At 43.8% G+C, this 18,882-nt stretch overlaps 1 protein-coding gene across 1 annotated transcript in view; it reads right to left on the bottom strand.

Moving 5' to 3' along the window:
- Positions 1 to 18,882, bottom strand: part of ABTB2 (ankyrin repeat and BTB domain containing 2) — a 111,625-nt gene that overhangs the window by 37,959 nt on the left and 54,784 nt on the right. The window contains exon 2 of the mRNA XM_041412778.1: positions 1,533 to 1,679. Coding sequence (XP_041268712.1) covers positions 1,533 to 1,679 — 147 coding nt within the window. The remainder of the gene's footprint in view (positions 1 to 1,532; positions 1,680 to 18,882) is intronic.

Below are 18,882 nucleotides of genomic sequence, written 5' to 3'. Positions count from 1 at the left end.
TGCTCTATTGTGTCCAAAAGTTACAATACTGGGAAAGGATGGAACTGAAATAGTCGCCCCATCACAAAGCTGGCTCCTGGGAAAGCAACCTGAGTTTAGCGGCGCCTCATATGCATTAGCAACACCTCCCTCTGAAATTCTTGGGAAGTTTTTACTTGTTCATTTATATCTAAAAGCAATACACTAAATTTGTTAGTCGGAAGCCCCGGGGTTCTACTGTTACACAGGAGAAAGCCCCACAAAACTACTGTATGTCTAAACATGACATTTTTAGTGGTTCAGACCAACAGGGTATTAAAAATCTCAGCTTGTAGTCTAAAGCCCTGCCACTCCTTTGTTGTACAGCACATTCAGCTTTAAGGACCCACTTCAGAATAATAAAAAAATCCTTCTAACAACTCTGCCTTTCCACTTCAGTAGCTGCAGGATCCACACGTTTTACAAGAGCATCACGGATCCTCCAGCGCTGGTGCTAACAGAGAAGTCTGCACAGTTTATAGCAGAAATGCATCTGGAATTCAAATTTTCAGCTCAGAATAACGTTCCTTCTCTTTTGCACACTCACTCTATTTTTCTGGCAATGGGCAGCAACGTTTTAAAAAAATTAAAAAAAAAAAAAAGGCAACTGTATCAGGAGAGCCATTCACTGGATGTACTGACCAAGTTGGCCAGGCAGGGATGAGGGAAGAGGGAGAGAGGAAGCTGCATTCAATCCCAGGCCCTTGCTACAAATGTTCTCTTGTGTTCCAGGATAAATAGAGGTGTGTTGAAGGAATTTGAAAACCTCAAACTAAGGCAGGTTGCAAAATAAATGGTGAAACATACAAACTCCTTGCTGGCCCTGGCATTCATTAGCATTCAGATGGTGCAGGCTAAGAAAGTGATGAAAGTGATGCCAGCAGAAACGTTGCAAGGGGGAAAGTAGACCAGGAAAACACAAATCATTTTTGTTTACTTTAAAGGGGCTTTGTGAGTACTCTAGGAATGGAACATTTCATTTGGTCAGCTTTAGGAAAAAAAGGGGGTTGAACAAGTTTTTGTTACCAAAGCGCTCTCAGATTTTCTTTTTCCTTTGCTTTTTGTTTTTTAAGTAACCAAAAAGCTTTTCCTTGAATATCCCAGACATTTCCACTGCAAAAACACGAACAAAGAGAACCCTCTTTGCTGTCTTTGGGAGGTTTGCTGTGCTCCACAAATGCACAGAAGAGCCTCCAGAGGAATCCAGGAAAGAGCATCCAATTTTAGCTGACAGTAACATCTCTACCAAAAAAAAAAAAAAAAAAGAAAAAAAAGAAAAAAAAAGGCACATCTCACACCCCTCCAGGTGAATTAGAGATTAAGCAGACTAATGAAACCAGCTGATTTTCATAAACAGCACCACCAGCAATTACATCTCACCCAACATTAAACGCTGCTCACGCTGCCAACAGCAGCAGCGCTCCTGCTGGCCCTCAGCAGTGGAGGAGGGATGGGCTCTGCTGCCCTGCTGGAGGAACCCCAGGGTGGATTACAGGATCACATCCCAAACTCACTCAGTTCCGAGATGCTCCCGACGCAGGTGGCCAGCAGGGACTGCTCCAGGGTCCGCAGCTCCAGCTGCGCGTAGGCGTCGGCCCGGCCATCGCTGCACACGGAGCCGTCGTGGTAGGGGCTGAAGTAGGCAGGGAGGGACAGCACACCTGGGACAGAGCACACAGCACACCTCTTACAAACCAGCCTACGCTTTGTGTGGAAATGCACATCCCTCCTGGAGGGATACAGAACTTGCACCTTTCTCTGGGAATTTTTGAACGGTTCAAAGGAAATCAAACAGAGCTGTGAACACCACTGGGATGGCTGAAACAGGCTCCAGGGAGTAAGGCTGGATGTTCCTACAGCCTTTAAGAGCTGGAAACAAATTGCAGTCGAGATAAAACTACATGAAAAGCTTTGGTTGAGTCTCTGCTCTTGTTTATACAACAACAGGGCCGCGCACGCAGGGCTTGCTGCTGAACAGCTGTATGCAGATCCCCAGATAGAAGGGCCTGATCTGGAGAGATGTGGAATATAGCCTGGAGTCCACCTCATCCCTGCAACCCTGCAAACAAAACCAGGGGCTGTGCCAGCCCTTTGAACCTGCCATGCAGTTTCAGGTGCTCAGACTGTGGTTTCTGCATGCTCACACCTCTGGATGCGCCAAGCAACACCCAGCAGTTCTGAGGCTGCCTCAATTTTCATCTCTGTAAATGACCCCCTTGTGAGAGAGAGAGAGATTAGCAAGGTAATTACACTGCACACATGTGTTTACCACACACATCTCCTCTCCATCCAATGCACAGGAACTGGTTGCTCTGTGTGGCACAGAGAAAAGGGGGAATGTGACCTCTGGAGTGGATGTGAGGCAGGGAGCAGGGTGTGTGTCAGAGGCTGGGAGAGTGACCTGCCCTGTCCAGTGACACCCTGGGGTAGATTTGGTGCCACTGCATCCACAAGGCAGGTAGACACCAAAAAGCCACCTGCAGTCACTCAGCCATTGCTCCTGTGTCCTCACTACTGCCCCAATTTTTTTTTTTTTTTTTTTTTTACAGATCCATCCCACAATTCCAGCAGCACCTCCTGGCCCAAATTTTCCCTGATACCACACAAGGCCACTCAGAGCAGCCCGGACTGCCTGTGCTCTTAGCCTGCTGCATCCTGTATTTCTGATTTTTAACTTTGATCCACAGCAATACAGTTCAGCTCGGACCCACGTTTCCTTCCACCCTCACCTCCTGACCCTGGGTCAGGCTGGGATGTGGAGATCCTTTAGTCCCGTGGCAATGACCTCCTGTCACATAGGTGCTGGGTATTGTTGCCCAACAAAATCCTGCAGCTCATTGTCTGCAGAAACAAAGCAAGACCCTTTGTTTCTTTGTCTTGATGTTTTCTTTTGAGATTTTATGCTGGATTGATCTCCCCAACCCTTTTCACATCCTCTTCGCATCCTGCTTTGCGGCAAAGCCAAGGGCTGTATCAAAAACTTCCTGGACATGATGAGAATAAGGGAATGATTTATCCTGTTGTGCTTCTTCACTGTACATCACTGTTGGTTAATGGAGAACGCTCTGCCAATGCCCTCTTAACCTGAATAATTAGGAAGTTGAGGCTTTAAGAGCTACCAGAAGCCATGCATGCAAACTAGGAGAGCTTTGCTTTAAATACACTATACAGAGCCTAAGCCACTTCCTTTTCCATGCCAGAGCTATGAAAGGATGTTTTAGAGACATATGGATTGAATTTATGGCAGAGGGAGAATGAAAACAGACTGATTTGTCAAAACTTTCAAATAGAGGCACATAATTCTACAGGGGCGAAAACAGAAACTGGCAGCTCCACTGCTGAGCCCGGCAGAGGGAAAGAAGTGGGGCACATTTTCTCTGCCAGCCCCTTTCAGTTGGTTCTGTTTTCTAACAAGGAATTAAAAATAAAGATTTGCAGAGCGCTTTGGCTCACAAAAGGCAACAACATTTTCTCAGTTTTCCAGTTCACAGTTTGTCAGGTGATGCTTGGAAACAGGGAGGATTTATTTACCTTTAGAAAAATGACTCATCCAAGATAGCTGTGGACAAGATTTATGCTGTCACTTGCCTTGGCACAGCTGAGGAACATCCTTTAGGCACCAGAGAGGAATAAGGAACTCACCGAGACTTTGGCATGTACCAAAGCCCAGTGATGCCACCGGGGATTTTCCCTGGGATCGGAGAGGGGGATGAATGATAAAGATTCCAAGGCTCCTCACGTCCGGCAGGTCTCCACAGGTACAAGCAGGCCTGGGAATGAGGACACACCTCCCAACACTGATTTTGGGACACTGGGAAGCAAAACAGAAATGCACCCCACAACTATTCTATCTTGCAGCACCCTAATCTGGATTTCCTCTCTGATCCAATTCCAGTAACTCTGTAGAGTTGAAAAAGCATCCTTGTTGTTCCTTAGATCAGAAATTCAGGCACAAGGACATCTGCAGTTAAGCTTTGCCCAGTAATGTTTTAAGTAGGAACAAGACTTAATATTTAATACCAATTAAAATCCCCCTTTTTTGGTAACAGGCAAGTGCCTTGTGCTGATTATTTGTATCCCAAATTATGGTTCTTGCTCTCCTGCTTTCAAATAATCGAATTTTCATTCAAAAGGTATTACAATGGTATAAACCATGGGCAGTTTCTGTCTGGCATTCACATTCCTGCATTTTCGTATTAGTGGCAACACAGGTTTTAATCGTGACTAGCAAGATATGCAAAACTGCAACTGAAATAAATCAATCCATGTCAGAACACTCTCAGTTTGATATTCACCTTTATTTCCTGACTTTCCAAACTGTGTTTTTCCCACAAAACAATGCAAAACAACACATAATTACTGTGCAGGAATGAACCACTTGGGCAGCATTTTTAATTAAGATTTTTAAGTACAGGATCCAAGCCCTGGTGGAGTTAAGGAGAGACTGTGAATTCAAGTGTGGCTTAGCTCAAATCTCAGGAGCAGCAGGAGCTCTCAAGTCACCTCTGGAATGGCCTGATTCTCAATTAAAGCATGGCTGGCTAACAATTTTTTTCCTGATCTTTCCATAGCTTTTGAAACAGCAGCTGGAAATAAAGCCATATTTATTCTGCCTCAGTTAAATATGAAACCTGTTCACGAGCACTTGCTGCCAACGCTCTTAAAAGGCAGTCACGACTGGGTGAATTCCAGCTAAGCAGTTCCTTAAACTCAAATTATTCTGCTTGCCTAAAGAGTTTGAAATTGTTGTCCGTAATTTGATGCTTTTTAATAGCAACTGAAAATGTTTCCAGTCTGAGCAAGATCCAGGGAAAAGTCTGTTCACACTCCTGGCCATCTTTCTGCTTTAAGAGGTGCAGCAGCTCTGCGGAGAGCTTTGGCTGTAACGTGATGGCTCCCCTGAGCAGGGCTGGGCAAAGCTCTTGTGTGGTTTCCAGCACGTGCTGGAACACCTCTGCTCTGGAGACAGGCTGGGGGAGCTGGGAATTTTCAAACTGGAGAGGGGAAGGGTCCAGGGAGAACCTAGGGGCTCCAAGAGAGCTGGAGAGGGGCTTTGGAGAAGGGCATGGAGTGCCAGCATAAAGGAGAATGGCCTTAAACTGAAGGAGGGTGGGTTTAGATGGGATGTTGGGAATGAATTTTTTACTATAATAGTGGGAAGGCCCTGGCATAGTTTCCCAGAGTAACTGTGGCTGCCTGGGAGTGTTCAAGGCCATGTTTTGACAGGATTTGGAGCAACCTGGTCTAGGGCCCTGCCCATGGAAAGGGGTTTGGAACTATATTATCTTTAAAAGTCCCTTCCAAGCCAAACCACTGCCTGATTCTATGACTCCCCAAGGTGGGCAGTCAATCCAGTTCGTCAAGAAGGACAATTCCTGTAAGGAACCCCAGCTCCGTCTCTGAATGTCCTCATAATTCAGAGGCTGGCATAAAATTCTGTTCTTTTGCTCTCAAAATACAGGCAAATGCAGACCTTTGCCTGAATTTTGCTCTGAGATTGGAATGTTTGGCTTTCCAACTAGCCACAGCCCCTTCACACCTCACACCATTCACACACCACGGTCGTGCAAAGGGACTTGCCATCATTTTTACCTTGTTGTAATGGTTTTCTCTGGGCTTTCTCCAGTCTGGACCCTCGATGTTGGCAGACAGCTTCCTAGAGATTAACTCATCAGCCATTTGATGGCTTTCAAACACTTCTATGATGTCTAGAGGTTAAGATGGGGCCACTCACAAGTGGCAAAGGGCCAAGGAGTCTTGGCTGGAAAGCACTCAAATTCTGCTGTCTGGGATTCCTCATGGAAATTGCCCAGGGTACTGATTTCCTTATTTCAAAAATGCACTGGCTCTGCTCATGACAGATTAGGCAAAGAATCAGGAATATAATTAGGACAGGGATACACACCATAAACTACTGACAGGGAAAAACTGCTTTTTTTAAAAATAAACCTAGCAAAATGCATGGGACAATACAATGTGCTATTTATACCTAAACACGTCCATAAAACAAATCAGAACAGTAGGGAAAAAAGCACGTATTTGGCCAAACCAACCAGAAAGCCCTTGGAAAACACAAAATCATCTCTATACGTTATAAATTGCTGCTAAAAGCCCCATGTGTGAAACCAGGAGCGCTGTGAGCATGCTTGAAAAAGGCATTAGGAAACCAAGCAGGAATCCCTACACCAGCGTGCTTTTGCAATGTTTGGCTTGGGATAAGTTCTGCAAGAAACATTCCGGGGGGTGGGAAGGACGGCTGATCTCTGTGAACTGACATTTTGGAAGGCCCAAGTTCTGAGGGCGGATGGTGACGACCTGACTGCGCTGGAGCTGCCAAATCCCACCGCTTCCAGCGGAGCCGGGGGAAAGCTCAGCCAAGTGCAAGTGCAGCTCCCACGTTGGAACGCGGCCATGACATGGGGGATGGCTGTCACCTTGCACAAAGTCCTGCCATTCCTCATGGCCAGGAGCATTCAAGGCTCTCCTTGTTTTCCCTGCCCCGTTCTCCCACACCACACAATGCCCCGCAGTTCCCTCTTGCCAATCAGTTCCCAGTGTGGAGCACCAGCGGGAATTCATGCCAGTTCTTGGAGCTCTGTTTTCTCCTTGCTGACCTACCGCTGCTAGGAAAGCTCAACCCCTCTTTATTTTATGAAATGAGATGGGATCATTTTGACAGAACATAAACAAATCCCTCCACAAAACAGCAACTAAAGTGTTCCTGATGGAGCTCCCTCAAAATTTAAACACATCAGGCTCTATAATCAACTGCAGCCATGCTGCAGATGATGAGAGAGGCTTGTGATCAAGGAACAATGCACCTAATTGCTCATATATAGGAAAAGAGCGTGGCTTCTGCTAGAAAGCAGGCAGGCATCTCTCCCAGTTTGTCAGCAGTAAGAAAAATCAAACACAGTTTCCTATATCTGCATCCACATTAAACAGTAATTCTGTAATTGGAAACAGGAGGAGAAGCAGAGGAGGGAGGAGCTGCAAGTGGAGGAGATTTTAAAATTTTCTGCAAGTGCTACGCTGGATCTCTTCATCAAAGAGCCGATGTCCTAAGGGGACACTTCTGTACACCTCAGAGACACACAGCCCTCAGTCTTGGTCTTACTGATCACAGAGACAATATTCTCTCCAAATTAACAAAATACAGTTTTCCTGGACTTCAGGAATGTTATCAGAGTTGCCTTCACGCTCACAGTCTTCCTGTAGCTCAGTGTCAACAGGCATTGCTTAAGTAAAGTACCAGAATAACCCAGGAGAGACTTATAAAGCACTCTCAAAATTCACTACCCCTTGCTCCTGGGGTGCAGGTCACTGCAGCAACTAGAAGTCTAAAAAGCAGGGAAAGCCACAGAGCCACGGAAAGGGCAGGATCCTGTGGACTGTCACTACAAATGCCTCCCAAGTCCTAGGAAGCTCCCTGCGCTGTCTTCATCTCACACATTTTGCTTCCCTTTTGCTATGAAAATTATAGAATTGGACAAAGGTAGGCAGGATCTGTATTCTATTTGAATCCAGCTGTGATATATGGGCTTGCAAATGACTATAAATGTAGGAGAAAGGCCTTGGTTTAATGCAGAGTCAGAATTTACTGAGTCACTAATCCCACTTCCATATCCCTGTGGTCTTCTGGACAACCACTAACCTGGCCTGGCCCCAAGCACTTAATTGAACATAAGCACAAGGGAACATATCCTGGGCTTGCATTGTCATAACTGCCAGAAAACACAGCACAATGACCTTCCTCATTCCCATTTCCAAGACAGAGAAATGCGGGCAAAAGGAAGAGAAGCAACCACAAAACTCCTGCACCAGAACCAGCACTTGGCAAAGCCCAAACCTCCCAGTTCAAATTCCCAGTATGAAACTGGCCAGCACAGAGCCATTGCTCCCTGTTCAAAATTCCCAGTTCAAATTCCCTGTATGAAACTGGCCAGCACAGAGCCATTGCTCCCACAACCTGGATCCAGAGATTGGAAATAAATGGAATAACTACATGGCTTTAAGTCTAGGTTTGTAGAATTATGCTTCCTGTTTTATATGTCCTAATAAAAGGCCTTTGGGGATATAATCTGTAAATATAAACTGTAAATGCTTCCTACTATTATTACTTCCTACAACTACTTCTGAAGAGGAGCGTGTGTGCTCAGATGTCAACAACTACATCCTTAAAAGTCGGCTGATCATTTTGGAATTTTGTACATGTGATTTTCCAGGCACTGGCCCTTCTATGCAGGGCCCAAGGGCAGGCAAAGACCTATGCTACACTGTAATATTAGTATTAAAAAATCCACCAATTATCAATAAATCCATCTCTCCAGGACTCCTATTTTCAGGATTCAATACAGCACACTAAAGAGAAAACTTAATACTGGGCTAGAAATATCAATGAAAAAACAAAGTTTTATGAGGAGTGGTATAAATAGATTATGAACACTGTGAACGAAATAGAAAACCAGGATCAAACCAGTGCCAAAAAATTACTGTGGTCCAAGAGGCTGAAGACTTAGAATTCCCTACTTGTGTAAACCCTGACCAGTTTGATTAATCTCAGAGTCTCAGTCTGCTTATCTGGAAAATGAGGCTATTGCTTCATTCCTGGTAAGGGTGGTGTGACAGCAGCAATGTTCTTGCTTCATTTCTCATCCTCAACTCACTCCTTCATGCTGTTCAACATTTAGCAGTGTCCCCATTTCCCATATGTGTCAATAGCACATTTTTTGCCCCTTACCAACAGCCCTTTTTTCATTTACAAAGCCATTTTTACCTTCAATAAAGCTCCCCAAGATGCAGCTACCTGTGAGATGAAAGGACAGATATTGTGACAATATTTAATTGCACCTCAGTGGCGCTTATGACATCAGAAGAGAAGCTTTACACAACTCTGAGAGGCTTGAGGAAAATGAAGTTATTTTAGCCCTGTAGAGATGTGAATGTGGATACAATACTGGACAATCAGAGCAGAAGTACCATAAGAATTATATAGAAATTATATATTTATGTATATGCAAACTAAAAAAACAGGCTTTGTTTTTGAAACAGGGAGAGAGGTGTGACAGGTAAGCAGTGGTAAGAGTCCTTTAGTAGCACTGCTCTGGGGATCAGAAAGCTTAGCAAGAAGAGGGTCCTGTCTCCATTCCCCTGGAATTCTTTAGAAGTCTCCAATTTAGGTGCTTTTACAGTAAAACCAGCTTCATTTGGTGCAAGCAGTGGGACTGCAGCAACTGCAGGCACCAGCTCGAGCCCTCATACCCCCTACAATACCCTCTTCTAATCCATTCCTTATTGTTCACTGTCCTTCCTGTAATCTGGCCTTTGAATCATGCCCAGTTCCCCAGATGTGCTCTGAGTAAGCTCTTTGTACATCCCATAATGACCTCTCTTTACTTGCCTTCAATTCTTCTATTTATACATCCCATGATCTGTATGCTTGCCAAACAAAGAGGATAGTAAATTTATATCCTCAGCCACTCCCAGTTCCTTTTCTTAGGGAATGTCAAGATGGAGAATCTGACCAGGGAAGTACTCCAGAATAATCCAGTGCAATCCCTTGTAAAATATTCCAGAGCAATTTTTTGGAAGAAATTACCCCTGCATGGCAGCTTCTTTATACAGGTGAGTCCTTGGCCTGATAAAATCTACCCTCCTTAGCCTCTCCTGGCTGTTGCAAGCCATTAAAATCAGATTTCAGAAACCACGGTCACTTAATAATAAACATCAAGACTACAATTACATCAGTTAATGACCTAAAATATCAGAGTGTCATAAGAGCTGATTACTCTCAGTTTATTTTTAAAAAGCCAGGAGGAAATAGGAGCTCAGCAGTAACCAACTTACTGCTCCTGAAGGAATTTTTTAGGCAACTCAGGGCCTGTCTCCTTTAGCTGTCAGCAACAGCAGCTTGGGTTCTGTCCGGGTGAAATATGCATCTGTCACTCAACATGAAATTGAAATTTTATCTAAGAGAAACACGGTGCAGCGCTGAGCCCGTGAAGCCTGACCTCAGGAGGGCAAGGCTTGGAAGCTGCCCAGGATGAGCGCATTCCTACCCTGCCTGCAGACAAAAATGATTCAGGTTTGGAGTCACCGGCCAGACAGCACAAAACTCGGGGCGGTGCGTGGTGAACAGCCCAGGAGAAACGAGACAGCACCATTGTACGTTTGATACCTCCGGTTTAATCTTCAGTACTATTTCAGCACAGTGAATTGCTCACAGCAGCGTTTACGTGCATGAGTAATTCATGAATCACAAGCTTTGTCATTTTTTACCCCAGCTCTGCCCGCAGCCCCGTATCAGTGCAAGCTTTTGGGACAAGACAAAGGCAAAAAGCTTCACCATCCTGATAACAACGTTTGTGTTTGACAAGCACCATTAGGCAGGGTTTGCTCTCCAAGAGTACTTTGATAGCTCTACAGACCAGCTGCAATTCTAGCCCAGGACAGAAGCTATGCCTCTCTTAATTTTCATTTCCTCAAACAAACACTTGGAAGTATTTGGCAGTTTTCCCCCTCAATACAGCTGATTAGTCTCTTACTAATGACAGTATTTTGCAACTTTCTGCTTCCTCACATCAAAGCATCCTGGAGATCTTGTCAACAATGACCAATTGTTTAGACACTCCGAAGTGAAGCAGAGGAATTCCAGTTACTCACCAACTGCTCAGTTTTACCCTCGATCTGCAACACTTAAGCCCGTTTCTCACATCGTGTGTGGCACTCAAGGACCATCTCATACCATCCACATTCATGCCTGGCTTCCTTCCATGACGTCTTGCTCTGGTTTCAGCACCTATTTTACTCCCTGCTTCTGCATCTGAAATCCTCTTTCTTGTCCCCCATCACCTCTCCATTGTCATCACACTTGCACTCACGGTCCAGCCTTTTCAAGGCTCCACACCAGTCCCAAACGAGAGCGACATCTGTTTTTGAAAGTGCCCTTCAGGGGTGGCAACGCTGCAAGAATTTGGCAATATTTGTAAAGCTGGCAGGCAGGAAAAAAAAAATCAACAAACCAAACCCAACTGTACTACAAGGCTCTGGCCTGTCTCACTATTGCACAAGTGCCAAGTGCATTTCAAAGTCTAAGTCTCTTGGTTGTAGCCATTTATAGTTTGTATAAAAAGCATAACTTGTACACTTCCATTAGAGCCTAAATATAACTGCCTTGAGCAAGTACTCGCTGCTCAAACAGGACCTCTTTGAATTTTGTTTCCAAAAGAATGTTGCTGCCACTATATTATTTATAGACATTTACATTAAGATCTGAATACTTGGTCAGGAAACCACTCTGATTAATGGATCCCCAACGTTGTTTTATAACTGAAGAAAACCAGTATTTTTATTTTAAAACAGCAAATTTTTGCACAAGCATAAAAGGCAGCAGTTTTCAGGATGGCCATGGTTCTTTGAAGAATCTGGAAACACAACCACACATTCTGGATTTTTAACACAGCATCTGTGTAGGGGATGAAAATTAGAATCCCAATCTTGTATTTTATTTTAAAAATACCCTTTGATATCTCTGTCACACCCGTGCAGCAGATCCATAATGGATTCAAGCATTCAGCCCAATTGGTTTTGACAGCCTGCTGCTGTCTCAGGGCTTTCCTGCATGGGACTTCCAGTTACCCCATTTCACAGCATGCAATTATTTTCCTGACACTTGCAACATTGTTATTTATAGAGGTGAAATTAAGAAGAAAAAAAACAACAAACATTTTTCATCATTTCAGGCAAAATTATGAAAAAACAGGGAAAATTGCCTCATGGCAGAAGAAGAAAATGAAATTAAATGAAAGAATTTTTTAGAGCAAGATCCTTTAATTGACAAAAAATTACACAGCTGGAAAAAAAAGTATTTTAACAAACAATCACAGTGTTACCTTTGTCCAGAAAAGTTCCGTAGTCATTAAGATCATAAATAAAATCCCTATTTTCTATTTTGGAATTTTTTAGAGCAAGATCCTTTAATTGACAAAAAATTACACAGCTGGAAAAAAAAAAGTATTTTAATGAACAATCACAGCGTTACCTTTGTCCATAAAAGTTCTGTAGTCATTAAGGTACAAAACAAAATCCCTATTTTTTGTTTTACTGGTTCTGTGTTGTTTTAAATTATGATTTTCTCTCTGAGGGCAACGTGGAGCATCTCTACTGCTCCAAGGCAGAGATGCACAGCATGGAAGGACTTGAAAAGCACAGGTCCATCCCACACAAATAACCCCATCCCACAGAAGTAATCACTTTTTGGATCCAGCTGTTTGTCTGCAACCACTATATCCCAGCAATATTAATAGCTTTGATTATTGCCAAGGGAAAAAAAAAAAAAGGCCTTGGAAGGCTTTTTAGATTTGTCATGGAATAAAGCAAAAGGCAGAACCATGGCAGAGGCAGATTTGGGGAGGCTCAACTGTCTAAGAATGCTTATTTCAGTTCTTTTCACCAAATTATTGAAGTGACAGCTCAAATAAGAGACTGTTTTGTTAAAAAAGGACAAGCTGGTAAAGGCTAAAACTGGGCTGCCCTGCAGCTCCACTTATGGGTGGGAACAGACAGGAATAGGAGATAGGGAACATCACTTGGACCTGAAACAGAAACATATTTGGAGTTCAAACTACTTCAGCACAGTTTTTTCCCCCAAAAGTAATACAACAATAACAACAGGGAAGGGAAAGGAGCACACAGAAGACTCAAAGAGGCTGGAAATAGATACATGGAAGAAGGATGGTGCAAAAGGAACAGCAAAAAAAAACCCCAAACTCTAAACATTCCCTGATGGAAGAAATCAGTGAAAGAATGGGAAACAGTCCTATAAATAAGAGCCAATTCTGCGCCTTTACCTTGGAAATATTTTATTTTTCCTCAAAATTCTTGAGGAACGTGTGACACTCTCTATCCTTTAACCCCCAGTATCATTTGTCTCCCTTCCCCTCATCCCATTCCCTGAGAAGTGGCACAACAAACAAAGGGTGATTGAGCAGAGCTGGACATGCCTTGGCTCCGTGCTGATGGAACTTGATACCCACTGTAGCTGTGTGGGCAAAGTCACTGAGCTTCCATTGCCCCTTCCCAGGCTAATTTCAAGATCACCATAATAAGATAAAAAAATAAATGACTCAATTTTTTAACACACTGCTTTGAAACCTGAAGTTACTTGGGTTTGGTTTGGGTTTTTTTGCTGTTTTGTAGTTCTTCAGGGTAGAATTATCAGACAAACAGAAAAATGTTGCAGCCTCACTACCTATTTTCAAGATGATCTTCACCTTCCTGCCCTGCTCTTCCTAATAAATCACTGATTTACTGTTAGGGCCCTGCAGGCTCGACCATTGCTTCTTCATCTCAGTGGGAGCCAAATGATGATTGAGATGCCAATATATTAGGCTGGCCTGATTCAAAGCAGGGTAAGGAACAAAGCATTTGTGCAGAGCGAAGATAAATGAATATAAATCAAGTGCTAAGCCATTTTCTGTGATGGATTAGCACCTTTCTTTGACCCAATAATGTCAAGGGGTCTCCATGCTGACAGGAACTAATGTGGAAATCTGTGCTGTGCAAAGCCAGGAGGAATCCTGATCTGCAGCTGCACTGCTCCTCTGTGTGCATTTTGCTCTCACTCAGGTGTGAGCAATCCATCTCCCCCATCTCCCCCTGGGAAATGTCACTACAGTGCCCACCAAAACTATCTCTAGAGTATAAAAGATTTCTTCCATTCTGACTTTCTGCCTGTAATCCCATTCTTATCAGTAAACCAGCAGGGCACAGATGGTACCTAGGCAAGGACTGGATGGAAAAGCTTTCTCTGTATCTCACAGAATGGTCTGGGTTGGAAGGGATCAGCTCAAGGATTCATCTCATTCCAACCCCCTGCTGTGTTCATCTTCCACTGTCCCAAGTTGCTCCAAGCCCTGTCCAGCCTGGCCTGGAAAAATTCCAGGGATGGGGCAGCCACAGCTTCTCTGGGAACCTGTGCCAGGGCCTCAGCACCCTCACAGGGAAGAATTTTTTCCCAATATCCCATCTAACCCTGTCCTCTGTCAGTGTGAATCCATTCCCCCCTGTCCTGTCACTTAAAGCCCTTGTCCAAAGTCTCTCTCCTTCTTTCTTGTAGCTCCTTCCAGGTACTGAGGTCACCCCAAGCCTTCTCCCTGGTATCTGGTGATATTGCCAAAGTACAAAACTATACAAAGCCAGTAGCAAAAAGCACATGTTTGGATCAAATCTGGCAACTGCAATTTTGCCAAAAACAGATGTGAGGGAAAAAAACATTAGCGTACACAGAGAAAACTTCAGTGGGAGTCGAGGCCAAACCTCCCAGTTCTGGCCACGTGCAGTAGCTGGAGCTGTACTGTGTTATATTAAAGAGTGGTTAAAATGCACTGCATCACTGGCTGGTGGCAAAGCTGCAGGGTTTGAGAGCAGGAAACACATCCAAGCCCTGCAGCTATTGCAGCCTCCACCATTGGCATTTTCCAGATGAAAAAGTCGTGTATGACTTGTCCAAACCAAGAAAAGAGTCAAGTTTGTCCTGTGTCTGTGACATGAGCCTGGACACTTGGCTCTGTAGAAACAAGGGTTCTGTGTTTGGGCTGCTCTCTCAGCTTGCTCTGCATCTGGGTGCAGACAGCTGGGAAGCTAAAATCCCACAGGTGAGTGGCACTTGTTTAACCTGCTGGAGACTGAGTCACCTCTCACCCTCTCTGATGAAAGACCAACGATATTATGAGCTCCAGGCTGGATTCCACCCTCTTGTCTCCACATTACACTGATAAGAGGCAATATCTCAGGCACCCAGGGCATTAAAAATGAGCTGAAAGTGCTCTCATTACCACCTACATTGTATTAAATTTCCAGTGAACTACATCCTAAGCTGTCCTGCTCCTCTTTGTCCTAAGCTTTGTGTTCCTGGCCTCTGCTTTTGTCAATATTCTCCCTCAGCAGGATCAGCTTTGGCTACATCAATTCCTTGCCTCAGTGTAAGCACTGTATAAACACATAAATGCAAGTGATAAAGGCATAAAAGGCAGTGGGGAAATGTTTGGGGGCAAAAAAGGATGGGTGAGACTGCAGCACCCCCGATTTAGTTCAGCTTAAACTGCCACAAAATCACACCCTGCCAGTGCCACTACATCTTGTATAAATAACATAAACTGCTGAAATGCTGAAAACATCATAAATTAAATAAAACCTATTAAATTTAATCTCTTCTGCTTTCAGAGAAAATAGTAAAAGACTTAGTTTTAGAAGTCAATAGAAAACTTATCCACAGTTTTGGCATTCTGAAGCAAACGGAATTTGCCAAGTGCAAGAAGTTGTTTATAAGAAAAGAAACAGAGAACTGGAAGTGGTTCCAGAAAATTTATTATGACCCACCTGACTACAGCCAAGAATATTACATCAGCCCAGATAGCCTGAGAACTGGAACAATATTGCTCTCAAATTAGCAAGTTGCTGGTACCACAGGCAGGGAGAAATGGTTTTGCAGGAGGTCTGGGCTCTCTCCTCAGCTCTGCTGGGCAAGGCTGCTTCTAAACTCACTCCCTGCCACCAGAAACAAAGGATTTCTTCTCTTTATTCCTGAGGTTGGTTGGGTGGGGAAATGGTGTTTGTTCTTACAACATCTTAAGATTCTTAGGGCAGTGAGCATCTCTTAGTAAGGCTTCCAGAACTCGCTGTACTCCACATGAGCTTTCTTGGTTCATGCTGAAAGAGGGGTGACTACAAGGTAACTCCAGCCCAAAAGCCACAGAGCCCCTGGTGCTGATGGGGAGTTAGAATTAAGTATAGTGCCAGCAAGCCAAGGAACTCTGTGGTGCCACGTTCAAAAAAAGGAAAGCACAGCACAGGCAAAGAGGTCAGCTGGCACTTAAGTAATTCAAAGATCATAATTAGAGAACACCTCTGCAATATTTAGACAATTGCCCTCCAAAATAAAACACAGCATGAGCAGTTAGAACATGACAGCTCATCCAACAACTTTCTCTTCCTCTCCCACTGCAATCAAAGCCTGAGTGTTCCCCACTGCAGCTGCAGGGTGATTTCTCTCATTTAGCAGCACTGATAAATTACCTATTTTATGAGAGTCTAAGAAGCCAAGACTCATAAACTCTCTGATGGAGCTGGCATGACATCATTAATTCTGAAGCAGCACTATAGATGCCTTTTATCTTGAAGCATCTAAAAGAACTTTCTTATACATTAAACAAGGTGGTTCATCAGCAGTGCTTCCTGGAAAGAGGCTTTCTCTCCCTTCTCTTTCTCTCCCCTCACACTGGAACATTCTGAGGAAAAAAGGTCTGAAATGAGGTTCTGCTTCTGAACATTCAGTTCTTACAATGGTGAATCCTCTTTAACAGCTCCAGTAATCTCCTATTTATCTCTCACCAGAGTTAACACTCTGGGGCAAAAATATAATCATCTTTAATCCTTTTGGGCTAGGGGAAGTTCCAGGATGCAACCCTGAACCAAAAGCACTTAGTGCCTGAGCTAAAGCTTTCAGTACAACATCCCAGGATGAAGAGGCTCCCTCCAACTTATCAGCATATCCTGACCCAAAACCTCCATGGATACCATGGGCATCCCCAGATGGAAAAATGCCACTTAAGCATCGACTCAAGTAAGAACCACATTGCATCCAACCACAGAGAGCTCAGCTCTTACAAGCTTGGTCACATCATCCATAAGGCCCACATTAGGTCTAAATCATACCATAGTTCATATTTTATGTGATTTTTTTTATCTATAAAATACATAAACCACACAAGCAAATAGCTAATGAAAAGCAGAACGCAGGAAATTTTACAGGGCAAACAGAGGTCATCTGTTTCAAAGAGGTTATGTTGTCATTTGTGTTTCTGCTGCCAAATGTCTTCTCCACGAATAGAAGAGCATTTGTTGCATCAGGTTTCATTCCCAATTTCACTTTCTGTATTTTGTCATGAAAAAGGAAATACAGTTTAGATACATCAGCATTTCTCTTCTCCTCACTGAGCACTGAGGAGGAAAAGCAGGGGGGCTGGTGGTTATTGGTTTATTGAGGTTTTTTGTTTGTTTTTATCCACACCTGCCTGAAACCTGAGGTATGGATTTCAAACTATCACAAAAAGATGTGAAGGAGCATTTGGGACCACTACACAAACACAGTATTTTGTCAAAATTAGGTTCAGATTTAGGCTTCACTAAAGACATCATCATCACCACTCTCGTTTCAAACATGGTTAAAAAGCTGAGGTTTGGGTCTAACTGGAGCCTTTAGGAACTACTTCCATCTCTGCACTTCTTAGGTAGGAAGGAAAAGGTCTCTGAATTTATTTTCATGTAACAGACTGAAAAAACAAACTGACAATTCCTCTTTTCTTCTGGGATGCAATGAATAGACCAAACCACTCTTTGCAGAAACACTGATTTATGGATTTGAATCGCCTTGGCCCTTCCTCCTTTTAAAGCAGTTTGAAGTTTCAAACAATACCTGGTACAAAGCAAAGATCCATATCACTGTCTTTGTTTTCCAGCAGGAGAAACAGAGGCACAGCCATCAAAGCCCTTGGAAACCCAGTGCCCTGAAAGTCAGGGAAACGGGTGGGAGAACAGAAGGGGTTATCAATAATTCTTTTCCTGTTTGCACATCTTTGGTGACCACATGGCACCTGGTGCCATGTCCGGGTGGTGAAATCCATCTCTCCTGAGCAGATTTATGCAATATCCTCCATGGAACCTGCCTGACAGCCTAAAACCTCAAAACATTTCCATATGGATATGGTTTATTCAATGTCTTCAGCTGGGAGGTACAACAAAAAAATAAATCATTTCAATGCTAGCCTACATCAGTATTGTTTTGGTTACCCTCTGGCTTGTTTTCTCTATGTGCCCTTTCTCCTGAGGGATAGTGCCAACAAGACATGCACCTCGACCTAAAAGCAAAGGAAGAGTCCAGAAGGAATGGGCACATTCACTCTGCCACTCTGCTGTTTTCTCCCTTTGTTAAACAAGCACCCCTGCTTTGCTTCACTGCTCCTGTGCACCAGGCTAACGGCTTCCAAGCTTTTTCCACAACAATATCCAAAGCCCTGTTCCAGCACAGCGTTCTGGATGGTTTTTCCAGTGCACACACATATTCCCCCAGCTGACTTCTTTCATTTCCAAGTTATTGTACCATTAGAATGACAAGATGAGATTTATTGCACGGCAGACGTATCTTAAATAACCCAGAGAGGCGCTGACATTCCCAGCTCTGGATGGGGCCTGTGCAAACCCCTCTCTCCTGCTGGAAGGACAAGCTGAGATCAGATTGATGTGGAGGTTTTCAGCAGAGAATGATTAAAAATTTAAGAAAAAAAAAACTGGGGGAGGGAAGGTATTTTGAAGAAAAACTTCTCTATTCTCAGAAGAGGACAGCTATTTTGAGGCAGCATTAAAAACCCTAAGCCTGTGCTGAAACAGAGGTTGGAGTGGGAAAAGCTTTCGGAGGCTGGAAAGGCAACAGTAGGTTTAGTACACAGCTCCTGGGACCCAGCAGCAGAAATACTGAATTTATTCCAGCCTGCCACTAAATCATGTGGCTAAGGCATTTCCCTTAGCTTTCTCATCTGTTCAACAGTTACCAACCCTGCTTCCCACAGACCATGCCTCAGAGATGCTGGAAGACACTCCGAGATGCGAGGAAGGAAGCGGCAGGGCAAGACAAAAGCTCTCAGTCTGCGCAGGGGAAAAGCTCTAAAACGAACACTAAATTCCTGATCCACTGAGACCAAAGCTGAGCATTAGTCTGCTGCTTTATATAAAACATAATACTGTATATATCAGCCTCAAAGCAAGGCAACTTCAGAATTCTGGGTTTCCTCCAAAGAACTCTTGGGGGGA

This window comes from Onychostruthus taczanowskii, unplaced genomic scaffold, assembly GCF_017590055.1.
Source record: "Onychostruthus taczanowskii isolate IOZ18803 unplaced genomic scaffold, ASM1759005v1 scaffold101, whole genome shotgun sequence".
Taxonomy (NCBI): Eukaryota; Metazoa; Chordata; class Aves; order Passeriformes; family Passeridae; genus Onychostruthus; species Onychostruthus taczanowskii.
Note: the sequence above shows the minus strand (reverse complement) of the source record. Positions and strands in the feature narration are given on the sequence as shown.